We start from the raw sequence: 14,966 nt of genomic DNA, 5'->3' as shown, positions 1-14,966 counted from the left end.
ATTCCTATAGGAACGTTTCCAATGTATTCCTGGTCATGGAATTCAGACCCCAAAATGACCAAAACAAAAAAGCCCAGGAAAACCCTCTGAAATTTGCAAAAGGCAAATGGGGAAAGAAAAAATGCTCTCTTCTTGTGCGATCTCTCTCCCTCCCTCACACTTCCCAGCAAAACACCCCAAAGTAGGGCTTGTTAAAAGCTGCTTACAGTGGTAACCTCGGGTTAAGTACTTAATGCGTTCTGGAGGTCTGGAGGTCCGTACTTAACCTGAAACTGTTCTTAACCTGAAGCACCACTTTAGCTAATGGGGCCTCCCGCTGCTGCCGCGCTGCCAGAGCACGATTTCTGTTCTCATCCTGAAGCAAAGTTCTTAACCTGAAGCACTATTTCTGGGTTAGAGGAGTCTGTAACCTGAAGCGTATGTAACCTGAAGCGTATGTAACCCGAGGTACCACTGTATTTGTTTACAGTACTGTGCATAGGTCTGGCTGTTGGGATATCTGAATCTGCAGTGTGCATATCGAGGTTTGGGTGCTAATTCCTCGTGTTTGGATAAGTGAATTTTCATACAATGAGTGTTTGGATAGCAAGACCTGTCCGTACATATTTTCTGTTAAAATTTAACAACATATTTAAGTGTGAAATTTCTTATAGATTTTTTTTTAAAAAAAAACAACACAAAATTAACGTAGAAATAAGATGGAACAGATTTTTGAATAAGCACATGTGAAATTGACATGGAATGGAAATAGGTTGATTCCTCTGTCCCTAATCTGAACCAAACGAAAAAACAGCAAAGGATAGACAATTACTATGGAACAGCACTGAGGATAGAGCCCAAAACCACAAAATATGCATTATGTGGTTTTTGTACCAGAATTCCTGGGCGCACGTTATTTTGTGTGTTACAAAGAGAGCACTGAGGTGCTGGATCATATCCAGCAACCTTTATCCCACCCCACCCCCGGCTGCGTTTCCCAAAGGGAATGAGTCACAGCAGTCAAAATGCCTTTTTCTTGTAAATGGGAAGGCCTGTGAAGTATTAGCATCACAGTTTGACAATTGGGCTCATCTAACAGGAAAAGCTTTCAGCAAAGTATGCCTGGGTGGCTGGCAAGTTGTCAAACCAAGCTGAAGGAGGGGACAAAAGAAGAAGGTCATCTTCTCTCTGTGTGACAAGCTGTTTTCCCTTGATAAAGTTCATCAGCGAAATGTATTTGGTAAGAGCCTTGCAATTACAGCTGTGCAGAATGCATATACGTGGGAATAGCCCTTCCTATAAAAGAAGCAGCTAGCCGGCAGAAGAACAGGCCACAAAAAGACGTAGCGACTCGTACCCATTTGAAATCAATTGTTCCAATCTAAAGCCCGTTGTACACAAATGGATGTGCAGAATTAAATTGCTGCCGCATTCTGGAAAGAGATTTGCTTTGGCTGGGTAGTTTTGCTTTATTAGACATTCTCAAAAGAGAGGGGTAGAGGAGATGCGAGGCTGCTTTTCTTGTGATAGCCACGTGTAAAGTCTACTTTTCAGCATTCTGCCATAAGCTCCAGTACAATGGACCCTCTATATTATATTTCATGAACTGTGCTGTGTATAGTCAGTGGACACGGGTGGCGCTGTGGTCTAAACCACTGCTAACCCAGTTCAGCTACTGATTGATTGAATGTGTGACTGCCGTACATTGCTTATTGCTTTCATTTTATGGATCAATGGTCTCGTTAGATAGTAAAATTCATGTTAAATTGCTGTTTTGGGGGTTGTTTTTAAAAGTCTGGAACGGATTAATCCATTTTGCATTACTTTCTGTGGGAAAGTGTGCCTTGGTTTTGGAACGCTTTGGTTTTGGAATGGACTTCCAGAATGGATTAAGTTTGAGACCAAGATACCACTGTAAATAAAAGAAGCAAAGGGCTCTATAAGCCTTCCAGAACTTGCAGACCAAGAGGACCTCATTTTGAGATGCAGCAACGTATCTTCATCTCTTATGTAGCTATCACTATTTCTTCCATGCTTGCATTATTTCCAGTGTACTCAGTGTCATTCTAGGACGCAGCAAGCATGCTGAAAAGATAGCTCAACCCCCCAAAAAAACAAGTCTCAGATTGCTTTTGCAATTCAGTGGAGGCTAAACCTTTGGTGGAATAGTTTATTTATAACATTCGTCTTCGTCAATTTGCACCCCTGGCATAAGGCATGGTCTCTGTGGGACTTATTAGGACCAGCATCCTAGCTCTGCCTTATTTCCGCCAACATACATGCTTGATTTTCAGGTTCCCTTCCTCAAAATTTACACACTTTCTGCCTAACTTCTCCCTGTGGATTCCAACAAATCTGAACCCACACATGCATAGCAGCCAACACTTCCATAGCAATAAAAGCCACGCGGGGCCATGAGAAACCGGCAAGAAACTGGGTGGCTCTCTAAATGTTGTTGTTGTTTTAAAAAATCTGTCCTACCCCCCCCCCCCCCGAGGACTGAGCTTAAAATGCTGTATCATGAAGTCATCTGGGAATAACTGCTGCCTCAGTTTGCAGCACTTATTCTGCTTCTGTTAGTCATGGGGAAGCTCCCAGAGAAATATGCTGCAAATAGGAACAAAACATGGGCCATTTCAGGAATCACTGCGGACTCACTCACAGTGACCCCGGCCCCAGGGAACAAAGGCCTGGACAATTGCTTGCGTGCAACTTAAAAATGAAGCAGATTTGTAATTTAGCCTTGAGAGTAGATGACATCAGCTGCCAATTATCCTATAATATTATACAATTCATTGGAAACAAGGTGGTGCAGCGGTCAATTTTAAAGTGCAAGAGTTCATGGTGATGACCTCCACAGACATGTCGCCAAGGATAGTCTACAGTCACGTCCCAAAGAGCAATCCAAAAATGCTATATACACACACCAGGCAAAGGGTCTTCTCGGCAGTGGTGCCCTTCCATTAGATGTCAGGGAGATAAAGAATCACTGGCGGAGGAAGAGGAATGGGGGGGAGCGCACCGCCCCCAGCAGCGCGATCCCGGTGGGATGCCATAGCGGTTGAACCCTGGCAGCACTGGGCGCCACGCCCCTGCAGGCAGCATGCCACACCCCCAGGATGCATGCCAGCCCGCCCCCACCTGCTCTCCGCCCCCCGGTGCCAGAGCATGAAACTCCGCCACTGTAAAGAATTACACAACGTTTAGAAAACATCCGAAGACAGCCCTGTTTAGGGAAGTTTTTAATGTCAGGCATTTTATTATTTTTTATATTTTGCTGGAAGTTGCCCAGATGGGCAGGGTATAAACAATAAAATTATGGTGATGAGTATGATGATTTATTGGGTTCCACACAGTCACAAAAACAAAAGAGCCGCAAAAACAAAAATGCAAAATAAATAGGAATAACAGACAGATCTTAGCGCAACACTCAAAACAGAAGTGTGGCACTCAAATCGGAAGTGTAACACTCAAAACGGAGCACATTCGACTTCCGAAAAAAGTTCACAAACCGGAACACTTACTTCCGGGTTTGCAGTGTTTAGGTTCCATGTTGTTTGAGAACCAAGGTACCACTGTATTTATATTTAGTGGAATATTCTAATTAATGCTTCTTTTTTAAAATAAGTAACAGTAATTGTTGGGCATCAGGCCCAAACGCATCTGTGGTTGGCGTGTTAGAAAAGAAAGAAAATTGGCATCCATATCTAGCACCAGCTCAAAGGTATGTGAGGCTGGGTCTATGGCTTAGGGATAGGGCCCTGAAGCTATTTACTGAGTAGCGGACAGTCTAGATGGGTGGATGCACTTACCCAGGCATAGGCAAACTCAGCCCTCCAGATGTTTTGGGACTACAACTCCCATCATCCCTGACCACTGGTCCTGTTAGCTAGGGAAGATGGGAGTTGTAGTCCCAGAACATCTGGAGGGCCGAGTTTGCCTGTGCCTGCACTTGCCTGACCTCACAGCAAGGGTGTCACTGTTGTTTACTAGGAGTGCAAGGGGAAGACAGCAGCCTGGTCAGTATGGTGCAGACACACCAGCAGAGCCAATGCAGTGCTCCTGCAGGTATGTGTTTGCACCACACAACACTCCCCACCATCTCAACTAGCTCCCCACCACCACTCCTGGTACCATACCCTCCAAGTGTCCCTATTTCCCAGGGTCAGTCCCGGAATTACAGAAGGCATCCCGGTTTCTGATTTGATCCCGGAACATCCCGGTTTTACTTTTTCCTCCCTCCCCATCTCAGAGAACAATTAAAAGGTTCGAGAGGCTAGGAGGGTGGCAACACGAGAACGGGGCCTTCTCTGCAGTGGCTCCCTGTTTGTGGAATGCTCTCCCCAGGGAGGCTTGCCTGGTGCTATGGTTATAGATCTTTAGATACTAGGCAAGAACTTTCCTTTGCAACCAGGCCTTTGACTGACATCCAAGGCCCTTTTAAAATGTGCTGGGGGGGATTATTAAGTTGTTTTCGTTTTTATTTGTGTTATGTATTTTGTGTTTTTATGGTGTGATCTTACCTTACGAACTGCCATAAGACCTGTGGGTATAGGGCAGTATAAATATAATAATAATAATAATAATAATAATAATAATAATAATAATATGCAGTTCTGTAAAGTTCTTGCAGATTTTTTATTTGAAGAGTGTGCTCACAGAATTCCACCTTCACAAAACTGTAAAGGGACACACCACCCTGGGGGAAATTTCTAAGGTCTAAGAGCAGCTGCTTCCTTTTAAACTGCACCTAATCCCCAAATTGGCTTTTTAAAAACTTGGTCCTGTATCAATTTGTGGCCTGTCAGCTTCTTACTAGGAAACTGCAAAAACTGTGGGTGGGTGTTGGCTTCAGATCTGTATGTTCCAGTGAGTCCGTTGAATTTATGACTCCCTGGTGCGTTATTTTGTGGGGCGATGCTGCCCTCTGGAGAACATTTGGTGCTCATCGGCGTTCAGGGACGACGTGGCACGTTTAACATATCCGTAGCCCCCTGCAAGAAAAACAGGCGTGCATTTAGAGCCCAGGGTGCCATTTGTATAATTTCTTATTTGTTAGATTTCTTACCTACCCTTAACCAGTAGGCTCCAGGACAGGTTATGTCAATGAAATGGGCAATCTTGAAACAAAGAAAACGGTTGCAACTATACAACAGAAAAAGTGTAAGAACAGGCTCAGTATACAGTGGTGCCTCGCAAGACGAAAAGAATCCGTTCCGCGAGTCTCTTCGTCTAGCGGTTTTTTCGTCTTGCGAAGCAAGCCCATTAGCGGATTAGCAGATTAGCGCTATTAGCGGCTTAGCGGCTTTTAGCGGCTTTTAGAGGCTTAGTGGATAAGCGGATAAGCGGCTTAGCGGCTTAGAAAAAGGGGGGGAGGGAAAAAAAGTCGGAAAAACTCGCAAGACATTTTCGTCTTGCGAAGCAAGCCCATAGGGAAATTCGTCTTGTGAAGCACCTCCAAAACGGAAAACCCTTTCGTCTAGCGGGTTTTTCGTCTTGCAAGGCATTCGTCTTGCGGGGCACCACTGTATAAAACAATTATATTTTAAAATATTTTAAAAAATGAGTGTATAAAAACAATGCAAATGTTGAAAAACAATTCCACATATAAAAACAGTTAGAAATACTGGAATAGGTGTCACACTGTCTAATGCAGGGGTTGGCAACCTAAGGCCCATGGGCCACAAACGGCCCATGGGGGTCATTTATCCGGCCCACGAGCCACCCCAGAACCAAGCCACCAGCTCAGCAAGTCCCCATGCACTGCACTAAACCGGTGCAGAGCAACGTGAAGACTTGCTTTCGCGGTACCAGAAATCACATCTGCACATGCGCAGATGCTGGAAATCGCGTCTGCGCAGACGCCAGAAATCGTGGGCATGCGCGCTCATGTGCACGTGCGATCCAGCCCACGGAGGGATTTCCACTGGAGTGAACTGGCCCAGGCAAGGTAAACCTTGCCGACCCCTGATCTATTGTAATCCACAAATGCTAATCTATATTTCACTGTTTTGTGTAGCATGGCTTGAACACCCAGGTCTCTCTCTTACCTATCAGTGGTAAAAGGTAAAGTAAAGGGACTCCTGACCATTAGGTCCAGTCGTGGCCGACTCTAGGGTTGCGGCGCTCATCTCGCTTTATTGGCCGAGGGAGCCGGCGTACAGATTCCGTGTGGCCAGCATGACTAAGCCGCTTCTGGCGAACCAAAGCAGCGCACGGAAACACCGTTTACCTTCCCGCCAGAGCTGGAGTTGGAAATGGTGTTTATAAGTGGATTATGATATGCTGAACTTTCCTTCATCTTCCTCCAGGTCCTGCTTGGCCCCCACTGAAACTGGGCATGTCCATCTGTGCCTTCAAAGCAGATGGCGGGCCCTGCAAAGCATTGCATGTCCGGTATCACTTTGACATCCAAACCCGCCAGTGTGAAATCTTTAACTATGGCGGATGCGAAGGCAATGAAAACAACTTTCTGACTCTAGAGGAGTGCCAGCTAAAGTGCGTAGTACCAGGTCAGTACATGTCTTCCTCCATTTCTCTCTTTCTTTAGCTTAAATGCAGCACATTTTCCTCCCATCGGATCCTTATAGGAAATGTTATTTCACTTTATGAATTGGTGCCTGGGTTTGCTTTTTTCCCACTTCTCTCCCCTCTTTCTTTCCCCCCTATATTTTAAGACAGTCTTTTTTAAACTGATTGCATGTTAGCGCTTCCAGGAGCCTTTTTGCTGAAGTGGAAATACTTTATATAAGTAAACAAATAACTGATACATCACCTCATGTCTGGGACACGGGTGGCGCTGTGGTCTAAACCACAGAGCCTAGGGCTTGCCGGTCAGAAGGTTGGCGGTTCGAATCCCCGTGACGGGGTGAGCTCCCATTGTTCAGTCCCAGCTCCTGCCAACTGAGCAGTTCGAAAGAACGCCAAAAAGTGCAAGTAGATAAATAGGTACCACTCTGGCGTGAATGTAAACGGCGTTTGCTTGCGCTGGTTCGCCAGAAGCGGCTTAGTCATGCTGGCCACATGACCCGGAAGCTGTCTGCAGACAAACACCGGCTCCCTCAGCCTATAGCTCAAGATGAGCGCCGCAACCCCAGAGTCGTCCACAACTGCACCTAACGGTCAGGGGTACCTTTACCTTTACATTTCATGTCTAGTATTGGAGGCAGCCAATAGGAGCAGCAGGTTTTCAAATGGCAGGACTGACTGCCATGTTGTTTGCATCAGAGGGCATCAGAGGAGGGAGGGAAGGAAAGAGGGACAGAGGCCAGTGTCGCCCATGACATCCCTGACCATCATTCAAGGCACACGGAAAGCTAAGAGCTGCTTAAAGCATTTGGCTCAATTCTTGAATATGAAGAAAAGCGTGGGAAAGCCCATTAAAACATAGCATTATAGCACACTGTTTCTTAAACTGATGGGGAGGACTGACAACTTGCCCCCTAATGTTCCAGGAATGGGTACCATATTTGGTTCGTGAAGCATCCCACCCACTTTGACTAGCGCCATTATAGCAGATTGCCCTTTTTGCCATCCATGTGATCATGAAAGCTGCAACAAAGCAAATACACACAGCAACACAAACACACATAGTACTGGCAACACTTGTAGGCCAGCAAATTCAAATTGCAGATTAGCTTTTGACAATCAGCCAGGAAATTCATTGTGTATGGGTTAGGCTCGTGTGTTGGAACACTCCAGCTGGTCTCTGGATTCAGGTTTCAGCTGAAATATCAAATCCCGTTACTGCTCTCATTCACTTCTCTTCTTGCATTAATCTCAACATGCCTAGTTGTCCACAGCTGTTGGTACTTCACGTGAGCCTTACTCCTGATCAAACGTCACCTCTGAAAAAATTAAGATGACATGGCTGCACATAAGACAATATTCATGCTGGGGCAGATTTGATTGACTCTACTATTAAATCAGATAGGTTGTTGCTGCAATCCTGTGCCTAAAAAAAGGTAAAGGTAAAGGACCCTTGGGTGGTTAAGTCCAGTCAAAGGGGACTGTGGGGTTGCAGCACTCATCCTGCTTCAAGGCGAAGGAGTCAGCATTTGTCCACAGACAGCTTTCCAGATCATGTGGCCAGCATGACTAAACCGCTTCTGGTGCAGCGGGACACTGTGATGGAAACCAGAGTGCATGGAAACATCATTTTCCTTCCCACCGCAGCGGTACCTATTTATGTACTTGCACTGGTGTTCTTTCGAACTGCTAGGTTGGCAGGAGCTGGGACAGAGAATGCGATCATGTGCAGCATTTCTAAAATAAAATATGGAATTTTGGTTAGATAAACACTCTGGAACCATGAGAAATGGTTCAGTGTTTTGGGGTATATCATTATGGGCAAATATATATACTTTTCTTTAGTAAATGCTATCCCCCCCGCCCCCAGGTCTACACTAAAAACATTTTGTTTCATTTTCAGATGTGCCTGAGAAGAAAAAGAGATCAAAATCTCAGACAGGTAACTGAAAGAAATGTGTTCTATGTGTGTTACCTGTGTTTTGTTTCTTTTTAGCTACTGCTGATTTTAATTCATCTTTTTGATACTTTAAACTACATCTTAGCTGGTTTTTCAATCAATGTTTTAGTTTTGTGATCCTCAGCAGCAGAAAATACATTGCATGCTTGCTTTGCCCCTATTTGTCTCCCATGCCTTGCCAAAATGCTTAAATTGAGTTAGATCATGCCCACTTTTGGTAAACTGCAGTAAGTCCTTCATTAATGGCCATATTGGATTATCTGACACTTTCTCCCCTCAAACAATCTCCATTCGCAGGAAAGCCTCCTTACTGCCTTCTGGAGAATGACCCCGGTATCTGCCGAGGATTAATTACCCGGTATTTCTTCAACAAAGAATCGATGAAGTGTGAGAAGTTCCAGTATGGTGGTTGCCTAGGAAACCAAAACAACTTTCATACTTTGAAAGAATGCCAAGATACCTGTGAGGACAACCGTAAGTGGCCTTGTCTTCTGGTACTGTATCTTATTATATCCCTTGGTGCCCATAGTAGATGGTATGATGGTTATACCATGTCAAGAAGGTCCAATCTCTACCTGAAACCATGATGTCCACCTGTCTCTTTTCCATTGAAGATGGATTTTGTTGTACTTACATCACACATTGTCCATCAGTTATCCTTTTCCTAAAGACTTCCCAGTCCATCACTCTGTGGCGTTTTATGCAAACCCTGATCGGTTGCATATTCTGATCTTCCAGCCAATTTTGTCTCAAGTCTTCCCATATTTGATATTATCTGCTGCTCATAAGTTTATTCTCACTTGGAGATTTGATCGAATATTATACCTTCTAAAATATTCTCCCAAGCATTTCCACTTTTCTTTTAGCCTCATCTTTATTACTTCTTATTTTCATGGTCATAGATGCTAGTTCTGTATATTCTATCAATTTATTCTGCCATATTTCTTTTGTAGGTACCTCTTTTCCTTTCCATTTTTTGGGGGCCGTCTCTTTTATGCCAACAGGCCTTTGCAATTGTTTAAAATATCTCTCTGAGTAGGCTGTGGCTTTAATGATTGCTCGGTATTGCTTTTAAACTTTAGTATGTCACTGAGGTTGAGCAAGAGGGTGGCATACAAATACAGTCGTACCTTGAAAGTTGAACAGAATCCGTTCCAGAAGTCTGTTCGACCTCCAAAATGTTCGGAAACCAAAGCGCAGCTTCTGATTGGCTGCAGGGGCCGATTTGTTCGGGAGCCAAGGCATTTGAGATCCAAAGTATGACTGTACTTTATAAGTAAATAAATAAATAGGATCGCACTGCATGTTCCCATTCAAATCAGTGGGACTTAAGTCACAACTAACTTGGCCAAATGATTTTAATGGTACCTAAGCTCAACAATAGTGATATATGGAAGTGAGAGCTGAACCATAAAGAAGGCTGATCGCCGAAGAATTGACGCTTTTGAATTATGGTCTGGAGGAGACTCTTGAGAGTCCCATGGACTGCAAGAAGATCAAACCTCTCCATTCTTAAGGAAATCAGCCCTGAGTGCTCACTGGAAGGACAGATTGTGAAGCTGAGGCTCCAATACTTTGGCCACCTCATGAGAGGTCCCTGGAAAAGACCCTGATGTTAGGAAAGATTGAGGGCACAAGAAGAGGGGGACGACAGAGGATGAAATGGTTGGATAGTGTTCTTGAAGCTACCAGCATGAGTTTGACCAAACTGTGGGAAGCAGTGGAAGACAGTGCCTGGCGTGCTCTGGTCCATGGGGTCACGAAGAGTCGGACACGACTAAACGACTAAACAACAACAAGCTCAACAAATTGGGGCTGCAGTCCTTCCCCTGTTTACCTAGGAGTAAGCTCTTTCAACTCTGTGGCACTACCTTCCAAATAAACATGGTTAGAATTGCACTGTTACTCTGGATCCATCCCATTGTTTCCTCTTAGTCTCAGGGCAAGTCAAAGAGGAAGAGGAAGTGATTTAATCCTCAGTGAAGAAGTTGGAGGAAGAAATATAAAGTATCAGAATTCTGCACTGCTGAATTTCAAATGGGAATAAACCTTTTGTAAAATGTAACTGAAACATAAATCAGCCTAAAAGAGCAACTTATGCTTAAATAAAATAGTGAGAAGATGGTTTCGGATAAATCCCTCTTATTATATGAGTTATATGTCAATCATTGTTTTCTCTACTACTTATGCACACTTATTAAAAGCTTCTTTTATCATTGTTTCGTCCCTTTTAGTTCTTTCTGCCAATTCATTGCAAATAACCGACATGCTGGTTAGCACAACGAATAATACTACTCCAGTTGTAAAGCAAGGTATGTATTCAAAATTTAGCATTAAGTGTGAATTATAGGGTTCTCTCATCAGCATGAGAAGAGATTCAAAGAGGTACCAGCGCATTAAGAATTCTCTATTGTTGTATTTGTCAGTTATGAGCATGGAAATGGGAATAAACTACCACTTTTGTCAAGTGTAAGTGAAATGTAAATGAACCTAAAATAGAAACTTATTTCCATGATACCTTTCTCTCCTGTATGGCACTGATATGCAAATATGTTTTGATAAAACATGCCAAAAAAGCTCAGGCTTGATGCGAATATATATGGTTGCATCAAGATTCTTTTTGGTGGAAGATGCTCAATGTGCAGGAGTGCATGCGCATTTAAAAAAAATATTTTTTCAGTTTTTTAAAGATATTTTAACAACAATACAAATCCAATGTTACAATAAACATGAATAGTTTGACTTCCTCCCGCCCCGTTTGAGGTTTCTTATATTATTTTAGTTTCTGACACTGCATTTTCTTCATTATTCCTATTATTATTTAATCCTTGATTTCTCCTTGAATTTCGTTTTAATTGTTTGGTTTAAGTTAACCCTGCTAATCAGCTTCTATGAGTACAATAACCTTTCAAATAGTCCACACATTTCCCCCAGGCTCTGATAAAGTCTTTCTCCTCTTGGTTTCTTATAGCTCCCGTAAACTTTGCCATTTCAGCATAAATCATTTGGTTGATACACAATCTTCTTTCCATCTCTGAGTGTTAAGCATCCTGGTCTCTGTTGTAGTATAAAGGTAAAGGGACCCCTGACCATTAGGTCCAGTCGTGACCGACTCTGAGGTTGTGGCGCTCATCTCGCTTTATTGGCCGAGGGAGCCGGCATACAGCTTCCGGGTCGTGTGGCCAGCATGACTAAGGCACTTCTGGCGAACCAGAGCAGTGCACGGAACACTGTTTACCTTCCCGCCAGAGTGGTACCTATTGATCTACTTGCACTTTGACGTACTTTCGAACTGCTAGGTTGGCAGGAGCAGGGATGGAGCAACGGGAGCTCACCCCGTCGCGGGGATTCAAACCGCCAAACTTCTGATCGGCAAGTCCTAGGCTCTGTGGTTTAATGGGTGCCTCTGAGGGCCACATGTACAGCAATGGGGGGTGCTCAGGGGCCACCCCACATACACAAACACACACTCTCTCTCACTCACTTAACAGATGCCCATATACTCATTCAAAACACACATAATTGTTTTGCAATCCTCCAGCTACAGTGGTACCTCGGGTTAAGAACTTAATTCATTCTGGAGGTCTGTTCTTAACCTGAAACTTTTCTTAACCTGAAGCACCACTTTAGCTAATGGGGCCTCCTGCTGCCCCCCCACAATTTCTGTTCTCATCCTGAAGCAAAGTTCTTAACCCGAAGTAATATTTCTGGGTTAGGGGAGTCTGTAACCTGAAGCGTATGTAACCGGAGGTGCCACTGTACTTATCTGGGAGTAACCCCTGTAAATTCAGTAAGACTTAATTTGGAGTAGACATATATAAGTCTATTTTTCGTGCTGCTGTCGTTTTGCTGCAGATTGCTGTGGATCTGCGCTTTCTGCCTCCGGGAATTGCAAGCAAGGAGAGTGCTTTTGCGCTCAGGTCCTGCTTGCTGTAGCGGTGGGAGAGAGGGACAGGTGACAAAGGTCTGCAGAAGGCCAAGCCCCTCTTTGCTGCCAGGCAGGAAGGGAGCTTCACCCCCAGGCTGGCATGGTGGCAAGGCCTCACAAAGCCTAGTCACCCCACTAGGCTGGGGCAAGCTGTGGAAAGGGCTTCTCCTTAAGAAGTGCTTTCCGAAGCTCCCCCGCTTAGGGAGAAGCCCTCATGGAGCCTCATGACACCCCCCTCCACCCCATTACAGTGGCACAGACACACCAAGTTTATGAGGCTGAGGCCTCTACAGCCCTCTGATGTTCAGGCCCCCCAATCTTGAGGGGGCAGAGGAGGCCTGGTGGGATGTTGCCCCAATCTGTGCGGCCCTGGCATGGTGTCTGGTTGGAATGCAACATTCGCCATGCACGCACACAGCTCTGCAATGTTGAGCGCAATTGGCTCCCGAGCAGTGGCAGCAGGGAGCATTTTGATTCGAGCACTGAAGCATCTCAGGCCACCCCTGATCTTGGGTTTGGATTGCTCCTTCAGTAAGTTGTTGTTGTTGTTTAGTCGTGTCCAACTCCTGTCTTCCACTGCCTCCCGCAGTTTGGTCAGACTCATGTTTGTAGCTTCGAGAACACTGTCCAACCATCTCGTCCTCTGTCGTCCCCTTCTCCTTGTGCCCTCCATCTTTCCCAACATCAGGGTCTTTTCCTGGGAGTCTTCTCTTCTCATGAGGTGGCCAAAGTATTGGAGCCTCAGCTTCATCTGTCCTTCCACAATCTGCCCTTCCTTAACTTCAGTAAGTACCTTAGCTCAATTCCTTTTTATCTTAGACCTTTGCTAGTTTCTCTTCTAAAAGCCATATTTTAAGGAGCTGCTGCAAGTACTCCTCCGTGAGTCTTCACTGTATAGGAGATTGAGGCTTGTCATTTTTGTGATCCACAGTGGTGCGGAAGGCAGAAAGCAACAGCTGGGGAAAGACGGATCCCTTTCGCCATGTTTTCCTGCTGGCGATCTGCATTTGCGCTCACATGTACTTCTGGGGACCGGCGTGTAATGTGTGGATAGTGATTAGAAAACAAGGAATGAACATACAAGCCACACAATAAGATGTCCTTGAAATGTTTTGAGTGTGCACATGATTGGAAACCGTTGCATTAGTTTATTTATTTATTTTGCACCGTGGGCTCCATTTGCCATAAACTCAGGAAACCACTCAAGCTGCAGTCAAACATCCCAATAATGGAAGAAAGCCATTTGTGTTAGAAATAATTGAGTGGCATTATGATAGGGTTGCCATATTTCAAACAGTGAAAATCCAGACGGAAAAGTTGTTGAGCTGCTGCTGATGGCAGTATTCTGGACATATGGCAACCCTACATTATGACAAATCAGTACTTTATTCTTTTATTTCTTTTTTAAATAGAAAAGGAGCAATTTCTACCTCCGGTGTGTGTTTCAATGCCTCAACCTTAATTGTCTGGTTTGTGATAGACGTGTTTCGTTTCATCCTGTCTTTTGAAACACACATTCAAGAGATAAAAGTCAAGGTAAAGGGACCCCTGACCATTAGGTCCAGTCATGACTGACTCTGGGGTTGTGGTGCTCATCTCGCTTTATTGGTCGAGGGAGCCAGCGTACTGCTTCCAGGTCATGTGGCCAGCATGACTAAGCCGCTTCTGGTGAACCAGAGCAGCGCACAGAAACACTGTTTACCTTCCCACCAGAGCGGTACCTATTTATCTACCTGCACTTTGACATGCTTTTGAACTGCTAGGTTGGCGGGAGCAAGGACTGAGCAACGGGTGCTCTCCCCGTCGTGGGGATTCAAACTGCCGACCTTCTGATTGGCAAGCCCTAGGCTCTGTGGTTTAACCCACAGCGCCACCCACGTCCCAATTCAAGAGATAGCCATGAGTAAAAAGGCATGGCCAACCGGTACCAGATGCAGGGAAACACTTGCAGCCATGTCTGTAAAACATGCTCATTCATATCCACAGTGAAAAACAGGTGGAAATCTGCATTTTATTTTATTTTTGCAAAACCCTGGTAAAGGATTGTACATAATGAGAGTGCCCAGATTTCAGGAAAGAATTGTTCCACTCTGGTCTGAGTACTGCTTTTACAGCTTTATTAAGACTTTTTCATGATGCAATAAAAAGAAACAAAATATTCTAAAGAAAAAAGAGTTTAGAAAAAGAGAAGAAAAAGAGCTAGAAGAATGAAAAGTCCTCTCTCACGATATATCCTAACTATTACCCCATGCGGACAAAGATGCAAACTCTCAGCTCTCACCTGGAAGTGCCCCTTTCTCTGCCCAGCCTCCTACCCTGGGAGATCTCCTCTTCCTCTCGCAAAGGTATTCCGCCAACTATCCGTCGTCTCCATCGCAGACAGCGTACTGCAGGCAGAGACGCAGGTGGCGCTGTGGTCTAAACCACTGAGCCTCTTGAGCCTGCCAATCAGAAGGTCAGCGGTTCAAATCCCCATGACAGAGTGAGCTCCCATTGCTCTATCCCAGCTACTGCCAACCTAGCAGTTTGAAAGCAAACCAGTGGAAGTAGATAAATAGGTACCGCTGCGGC

At 44.7% G+C, this 14,966-nt stretch overlaps 1 protein-coding gene across 4 annotated transcripts in view; it reads left to right on the top strand.

Moving 5' to 3' along the window:
* Positions 1–14,966, top strand: part of TFPI (tissue factor pathway inhibitor) — a 49,855-nt gene that overhangs the window by 24,717 nt on the left and 10,172 nt on the right. For all 4 annotated transcript variants that reach the window (XM_083713614.1, XM_083713615.1, XM_083713613.1 and 1 more), the window contains exons 3-6: positions 6,291–6,491; positions 8,411–8,449; positions 8,765–8,941; positions 10,702–10,779. In XM_083713614.1, coding sequence (XP_083569740.1) covers positions 6,291–6,491; positions 8,411–8,449; positions 8,765–8,941; positions 10,702–10,779 — 495 coding nt within the window. The remainder of the gene's footprint in view (positions 1–6,290; positions 6,492–8,410; positions 8,450–8,764; positions 8,942–10,701; positions 10,780–14,966) is intronic.

This window comes from Podarcis gaigeae (assembly GCF_964106915.1).
Source record: "Podarcis gaigeae genome assembly, chromosome: 1".
NCBI classification, from domain to species: Eukaryota; Metazoa; Chordata; class Lepidosauria; order Squamata; family Lacertidae; genus Podarcis; species Podarcis gaigeae.
Note: the sequence above shows the minus strand (reverse complement) of the source record. Positions and strands in the feature narration are given on the sequence as shown.